Below are 8,465 nucleotides of genomic sequence, written 5' to 3' on the forward strand. Positions count from 1 at the left end.
ATCTCTTCAATTTACAATTAACAGTCTCATATCTCTCCAATGTAAAATTAATAGTATCATATCTCTTCAATGTACAATTAGCAGTCTCATATCTGTCCAATGTAAAATTAATAGTCCCATATCTCTTCAATGTACAATACTCATATCTCTTCAATGCACAATTAATAGTCCCATATCTCTTCAATGTACAATACTCATATCTCTTCAATGCACAATTAATAGTCCCATATCTCTTCAATGTACAATACTCATATCTCTTCAATGCACAATTAATAGTCTCATATCTCTTCAGTTATTGTATCTTATATCCTATTGTTCTGTTGTTGCTGTTTTCAAAGCGACCCCACCGCGCTCTTTATGAACACGTGACTCCGTAGGCCGCGTGATTGCGTCAGCTGTGTCATATGATCAGGAAATGGCCACACAGCGATCAGCGTAAAAATTATGTAGACGCTGGTAATTGTTTTCATTTCTTGCTTTTCCGTTAAGTATGTTTGTCCAAATTTGAGAAGCCTTTCGTGTAGCTAAAGACACGGTTTATTAGTGGAGAGAGAAAGGACTGGAGATAGAGCTCAGCAGTGCTAACTGGCTATCTTAGCCCATGTGTTAGCTTAGCTGTGTGTATGGCAGTGCTGTTCTGTGTTAGCCAGGTGCTAACCCTGCTTTCTCCGCCTTCTTCCCCACAGGCTGCGGTGTGAACATCTTCTGAGCTGAAGAAGATGCAGACAGGAGCAGTAGCACTGCTGGTTCTGTCTGTATGGGCGTTCACGACATATTGTGGTCAGTCTTAACTTTTTATTATTAAACCTGATTCATAGTGTGTGCAGGTGGCATAACATATCATTGTATACATTGCTATATATCTATACAGATGCCAGAGTGTCCCTGAGTGCTCCAGCCACTGTTGACCTGGTGGAGAAAGTCTCTAAAAATATCACCATTACAGCAAGGTGTGACAAGCATTCAACTACTGTATGTGTTATCAGTCTGTCTGATTACTTGAGATCTTAATGGAAAGATATTTTGCTTAGTGGCTTAGTAGTTTGCCTCACACATCCAGGGCTGAGGGTTCGATTCTCGCCTCTGCCCTGTGTGCATGGAGTTTGCGTGTTCTCCCCGTGCTTTGGGGGTTTCCTCCGGGCGCTCTGGTTTCCTCCCCCAGTCCAAAGACACACACTGTAGGCATCTCTAAATTGTCCGTAGTGTATGAATGGTTATGTGTGTGTGTGTGTGTGTGTGTGTGTGTGTGCGTGCACGATTGTGCCCTGCGATGGTTTGGGACCCTGTCCAGGGTGTCCCCCGCCTTGTACCCCGTGTCCCCTGGGATAGGCTTCAGGCTCCCCACGACCCTGTGTAGGATAAGCGGTACAGAAAATGGATGGATGGATGGATGAGTGTAGTTGACCTTTGACTGAAGTACCGAAAACATTCTAATTCATTTACTTTATTTTTGTTGCAGTTCTCCTCTAAATGTTACTGTGTACATCTACTTCAATATTACATATTTCTCAGCAAACATCTCTTCAATAATTCATCTTCCAGAAGAGGTAAGCTAAGCCTGGTGTTACGACACATAAAATGCCTCATTACTTTTACTTTTAACTGAAACATCATACTGCATTTGCTTGAGCGTTTTCACTCGGTTTGACTCCACAGGTTGTTTTGCCAGCAGAAAATGTATCGAGCTGTTTTGAAGTGCAAGCAAAAAGCGTTGGACAGGTCACTGCTTATCTGTACAGCAACAACACTGAAATCCAAAGGTAATCAATGTCCTTGGTTTGCACTTCCATCAGACCAAAGCTTCCCATGATTACTACAGACTGCTTTTGGTTTTTTTCTGAAGTAAAGTCCACCCTGAAACACATTACACATGCTTATATTGAAATATTTGTTAGAGTATGGTGCTAATTTATTGATTGTTTTAAGAAGTTAGGGATTGTCTGCGGCGCTGACGTCACAGGGGATATTGCTAGCTCAGTTACAATGGTGTTTAATAAAAGGAAAAATCAACAAACTTAAACAAGATAATTGTCTGGTGTTATCTCATAAAAACAAAAAGCAAGTGCTCCTTTTCTTTCTCACAAAAATGTACACAAATTTATGTTCAGACTTTTAGAATACAGTGTAGCTATATGGCACTGCTGCGCTGGGTTCATATTGTTGTAGACAGGGATTCCTACCAGAGTAAAAGAATTTCCAAAGACCCTCATTAAGATCACAGCAAAGAACAATAGTGCAAATATGTACCATCATCTTCATTTAAATCGAGCCATTAGAGCTTTTTATTCCTGAACTTTTCACTCACTTAGATATAGATTAAAAAAAACACTGTTTTGTATTAACAGTACTTCCTGGTGTTGTTAAAATTGCCCTTAGATTCAAGTTAAAATCATTTATCCATGCTTTGTAGTTACTGAGTTTTAGATTAACCCCTTTCCTTTCAAATGATCAACTATAATAACTTAATATTAACCATAACCACCTTGATACTTTGATAGTTATTTTGATAGTAATTTCCACCACCGTCATGTAATTTAAAATTTTAAAAAGTAGTACGGTCAGGTACTCCCTGGATATAAATCACTGACCCCACTTTGAGAATCATGGCTATATAGGACTCAGCTTGGCTAGGTAGTGATCTACGAGATGATAAGCACAGTGGTGTTGAAGGGAGTATTAGCATGGATGTTTGAGCAGAGTGTATAGATGAGGAAGTGAGAGAGCTGGACAGACTAAAGGATTAAATCACTTCTGCATTGCTCTAGGTGGAGAAGTAACTTTAACTCAGAACTCCATTCCAAAAAAAATGTTGGACAACACTGATGATCACTTATTAGTTACAAAGTATGATGTGCAAGTCATTCAGGGTTGTTTTTTTTTTTCTTTTAGGAAGTACTAAACTGGGGGGGGATTCAGAATGGCCAACTAAAAAAAATCTAATTATAATAGTTATCCAATTCAACTCTTTATTTCGCTCTATCACAGTATCTGGTTGCAGTACAATTCCTCAGCATGGCTTACCCGTGTATTATGGTTTCCTGATATATGGTCATGTTCCCTTCTTCAGCTGATAACAAGGATTTTTAACATCCATGCCTAAACTTCTTTTCTCTGTAGCCTACAAACTCGAATCAGATTTTTAGTCATCAGAAGCGAGATTCTTTATGTCATCAACCAAATCATCGGATGGATCTACTTTCTGGCCTGGTCTATTTCCTTCTATCCGCAGGTGTATGAAAACTGGAAAAGAAAAAGGTAGAAAACGCTTACATGTTTTGAGATTTGGCCACATGTTCCACTTTATCTGAATCAATTCTGCAATATTATTTTATAGTGTGGTGGGCCTGAACTTTGATTTTCTATCACTCAACCTCACCGGATTCATCGCATATAGTGTCTTCAATATCGGCCTCTTTTGGATACCTTACATAAAGGTAAACACAGAATCAACATTATTTTTGAATCATTTGACATCAAATGATCTTTCATGATGTGCAGTAGGTCGTTTCATTATTTGTACTGAAACAAAATTTAATTGTTGAAGCTTCTTTACAGACATATAACATTATCAGATGAAGTTGTTAACATGCACTGACATTTTCCCAGGAGTGATTTAATAACTTTTTATGAATAACAATATATCAACAGGAAGAATTCTTGAAGAAAAATCCAAATGGAGTCAATCCAGTGGATGCCAATGATGTGTTTTTCAGTCTGCATGCGGCAGTCCTTACTCTGATCTATATCTTCCAGTGTGCAATATACGAGGTGAGTCCGAGCCTGTTTTTGTTTCATTTTCATTGGACATTGGCTAAAATAACATGTACATCAGTGCATATAATTCGTACATTTAGAAGAAATCAGAATGTATACATTACACTACTCGAGCATGTATTATGCATTTGGATCTGTAGCATCATATCTGAAATCTGAAAACTTTGTACTTTTTTTTTTTTCTTTTTTTTTTTTTTTTTTTTAGAGAGGCGGCCAAAAGGTGTCCAGGGTTGCAATTTTTTTCCTGGTGGTCGCTTGGACATTCGCTTTAGTCACACTTTTTGTTGCTGTTGCTCAGAAGATCTCCTGGCTGACTTACCTGTACTACTTCTCCTACATTAAACTGGGCATAACACTGATTAAGTATATCCCTCAGGTATTGCTTTTTTTTATACTCTTACATAGAAGCCTTTGAGAAAGGCTATTACTTGAAGTACAGTCAGGTCTTATCCTGTGGTAGTTAAGATTTCCAAGAGAATGTGTGCAAAGATTAAAAATGCTAAATGTTAAGGCAGCTTTGGCTAATGGTCGTACGTAGACCAGTAGACTACTGTGTCTTAAAGAAGACTGAATTAACAATGTAGGACATGAATTTGTTTATTAGAATTGTTACAAAATGGTTGGCTGTTTTGGTTTTCGTGTTTTGACAGGTTCCAAACTTTTTAATACCCCTCCTAAAGGGTTCATTCAATTCATACCAAATTTGGTCAGGATGATGTCATGATACGCCATGATGTTAACTCACAATCCTTGATATCGCATGTGAACATGATGATGCAATCAGTTAACCTGCCAAACCACACAAAGAGGAAATGAGGCGTAATTCCACTGTACATTGTGTGATGTGACCCAAGGTTCACATGTATTTTCAATAATGAGGCATACTCACATGTACATGCCAGTAGTGATGGATGACTAGTGGACATAGCACCATTTGTGTCACGCCACGCAAACAGAAAGCGTGACGTAATTCCACAAGTGTAATGCAGTTAAATGTATGTTAAATAATGGGGATTAGTCACATAGACATGACATTGGTGATTCACTGCCATAGTGTCACCACGATGTTTCATCAGATTTTTACTATATATATGTCAAATGAGAGTGCATCATTACATACACACGTGGTTAGTGATTCATTGTCGTAGCGCCACCAACTGGCAATAGGCAATAAGTTTTAAATAACAGTCTTTTATATTCTCCTTCAAAAAGTTGCATAAGATTCACAGATATTCACTTCAATATTTTAAGTGCAGCCTGACAGCATCTTGTGAAAATGCAAAACATTTATGTTAGTGATTAAATATTAAATGGCAATGTCATGGCAAGACAATTAAATTATGACACTGTTTAAACCGAAAGTCTTCCTTAATTATTCCACGATACATTGTGTGATGGAGCTGGTACTTCAGTTGTGCGTTAATGTACTGTTCGTCAAGCTGGCAATAGCACCTCCTGTTGGTAACAGAAAGTGGTAACACAGTTTATTGGTTTTAGATGACATTTACCACCAGCTGTCTTCACTGATACAACATTATGATCTCGTGCAACTGACAGTGACACACCCTTGGTGCTTGGCCCCGCTAGTCACTGCTTGTAGCTATATTTATGATTTTATTATTGTGTCTCGCTTTAACCGTTTTTAGGCTTACATGAACTATCAGAGACAAAGCACAGAAGGGTGGAGCATTGGCAACGTGCTACTGGATTTAACAGGAGGCAGTTTCAGTGTGCTTCAGATGTTCCTGCAGTCCTATAACAACAGTAAGAATAAGCAGTCTCTCTCACACACTCACAAACACACACACACAGACACGCACACACACACACACAGACACACACACAAATGTTTAACTGGCTAGCTTGTTTCTAAACAAGCTTTCAAGGAGGTGTCCATGTTGTTTTTTCCACTTTGTAGATTGAAGGAATAAAATGACATAATTCTGAATTTATGTTATGTTGAATACAGCATTATGCCGTGTTCCAGGCTATGGAGTTAGAATCATGCAATTAGACATTTGAATTTAAATGCTAAAATCTGAATTTGAATGTGATTATTTAGAATTTGTATCATACAATGTGAGATTGAATTTTTTTCAATTCTAAAATCTGACACTGAATTTACTGCTTAAGGAATCTTCTTGGCCAAGATTTACGGTATGAAAAATGTCTCTCTCCTCAGTAAATGTACTACATAACAAAGCAGATATTCTAACATTTAAAATAAGATTCACTTGGATTCAACAGGTATCTGCTATCTGTCAATTACCTGTTAGAACTTACAATGGCAAAGTCTTATTAAAGCTGAGAGATGTAATGGGCTCAGTTGTGCCACTGACGTTCTCCTTTTTATAATCCTGTGATGCAGTTTCCCATGTGCCAGTCCCAGAGTCACTTCAGCTGGCTTTCTGCTGGGATATGCTCTTCACAAAGTAGATATGGACGGAGAGAGAGCATATGCACACAAACACCAAAAACGCACTCAGGAACATGACACACACAGTTTAAGTATACATTCTGTATAATCTGTAACTCTTTCTGTATTTCTGTTCTTTTTGCAGACGAGTGGGAGCTCATATTTGGAGACCCAACGAAATTCGGATTGGGCATCTTTTCAATATTTTTCGACATCATATTTATGATACAGCACTACTGCCTTTACCGCAGTAAAGGTCCTGAATATCAGGTGCTGAATGGTGAGTAATAGGGAAGGACTTTTAATTATGAACAGTTCTGTTGCTGTTCAGGTAAAGGTGCCTTAAACTAGTAGGACCTTGGACCTACCTCACCAGAGAATAATGATTTTTATAATGTTTTTATAATGACTTTAATATAGATTTTATATGCATAACGTTTCACACCAAATCCTTTAAACACAGTTTATAGAAAGCTTGAGATATACTGTCAGTAGGGCTTTTCACTAAATGATTGCTAAGAAGTATAATTGCACATTTTGTTATGCCTTTTTAAAATATTTAAAGTACCCCTGAATTCAAAGATATGATGTTTGATGTTTAACTCCTAGTAGCTGTATGATTAGAATTATAATTAAATATAATTAAGTATAATTAAATATAATTAATATTTAATTTAATTATACATTGGTGTTCTGGTTAAATTTGATAACACAGTGGCATTTTTTCCCCTACATAGTTGCATGTAAAAAGTGAATCAGGGAATATCACAGTTAGTGATGTCATAATAAGCTCCACAGCTTTGGACCAATCACGTCCCAGATTCGAGGATGACGTGCCTAGAAACTTAGGTGCTCGGCTAAAGCCAGTGGAAAAACAAAGTAGTTTTGAGTGTATGTTCTGACAGGTTCTGCCTGCTGATAAATGACAGTGCAGATCTAACCTCCTCAGGTCTACTATAGCAGTTAGCTTGCAGGCTAGCTAACTTGCCTAATGATACTGATGATACTGATGATAAGAGAACATTGAGCTGCCTCCAAATTGTTTCCAAATTATTTGTATGCTTTTGAAATTCCACATTCAGGAGTACTTTAATAATGAAATGTAAAACATGTAATTCCATTCAAGCCTTCTTTTTATTATTATTATTATTATTTGAAATTAATGTTAGCTTTCATTAAGCAGTTATTCATTCATGTTATTTTCACTGTATTCATTCATTTGTGTAAAATAAAAAAGAATTGTTTGCAGAGATTTCTGATTTTTGTTTCTAACTAACCAGGTAGGAAAAAAAGTTGGATTACAGGTACAATCTTAGATGATTTTACACTTTCCCAGTGGGGTGCAAGAGGCAGGGAAAGGAAGACTTTTGTTTTTAAAAATAAAAAATCAATTTCATCAAGTACAAACAATAAATACAAACAGGTTTACATTTTTTTATGCTAAGGGGTTAAAGAATTTCATACATTAATTCATTCAAGAATTTTAAATCAATTACATTACAGCTTTATTGTTTCGTTTTAAGGAAGGCCAAATTGTGCCAATGTACTACGTCATTTCCTTTCTCACATGACACCTTATGTATGAATTTACATTCATGGATATGAAATTTAGCCATTATTACTCTAAGATTTATCATATATGCATGTGTGTGCTTCTCTATGATTTTTTTTTGGAGATCAAACAACACATTTCCATAACAAACTAAAATGCTTATCAGTATTTCAATGATAAAATGTTTTGCCCGAAAAGCTTTGCAAATGGGCAGCACCAAAATATTACAAAAGAAAACTAATTTAGACCTAAAACATGTTTTTAGGTTTTAGGTTAGCTATGAGGAAGTTTGAATGTAAGAATGTTACTTCCTTAAATTTGTTAGTGATAACATACTGATTCAGTATAAACCAGCATCATCAACAGATCATTTTATTCAAAATAAAAACACATATAAAAATGATGTTTCGTTAATACTTTGTGTATAAACATGGAAGAATTTGGTATTCAGATTTTAAACATTAAACCATTTCTATATTTGACAGTTCATGTTAATGTTAGTGTGTATATGCTATTAACTTATTTAATTATACCAAAATAGGACAAAAATAATGACTAGTATAGATATAAAAATGTTGAAGAAAGTGAAAAAAACAACAACTTTAAACTAAGACTATCGATGGGACTGATATCGTTTAACATCAGTACAAACATCAGAAATACCAGATGGTATAAAATTTAGTAGCCCAGCCTTTGCAGAGTAATGATTTTTTCTCCAATGCC

General features: G+C 36.3%; 1 protein-coding gene across 1 annotated transcript; it reads left to right on the top strand.

The window, feature by feature from the left end:
• The first annotated feature begins 327 nt into the window (after positions 1-327).
• Positions 328-7,438, top strand: ctns (cystinosin, lysosomal cystine transporter). Its single transcript, XM_026929380.3, has 11 exons — positions 328-456; positions 687-780; positions 872-950; positions 1,460-1,547; positions 1,657-1,760; positions 3,118-3,255; positions 3,335-3,434; positions 3,649-3,768; positions 3,980-4,150; positions 5,421-5,538; positions 6,336-7,438. The coding sequence occupies exons 2-11, from the start codon at positions 720-722 to the stop codon at positions 6,476-6,478; spliced, it is 1,122 nt and encodes a 373-aa protein (XP_026785181.1). The 5' UTR covers positions 328-456; positions 687-719; the 3' UTR covers positions 6,479-7,438.
• The last annotated feature ends 1,027 nt before the right edge of the window (positions 7,439-8,465 follow it).

Source organism: Pangasianodon hypophthalmus, chromosome 11 (assembly GCF_027358585.1).
Source record: "Pangasianodon hypophthalmus isolate fPanHyp1 chromosome 11, fPanHyp1.pri, whole genome shotgun sequence".
Lineage (NCBI taxonomy): Eukaryota > Metazoa > Chordata > Actinopteri > Siluriformes > Pangasiidae > Pangasianodon > Pangasianodon hypophthalmus.

Excerpts from the sequence above, each read along its gene's own strand:
- ctns (XM_026929380.3), top strand. The coding sequence starts at position 720 with ATGCAGACAGGAGCAGTAGCACTGCTGGTTCTGTCTGTATGGGCGTTC. Across the intron at positions 3,256-3,334 it reads GAAAACTGGAAAAGAAAAAG|TGTGGTGGGCCTGAACTTTG; the intron begins GTAGAAAACGCT and ends ATTATTTTATAG. Across the intron at positions 3,435-3,648 it reads TTTGGATACCTTACATAAAG|GAAGAATTCTTGAAGAAAAA; the intron begins GTAAACACAGAA and ends ATATATCAACAG.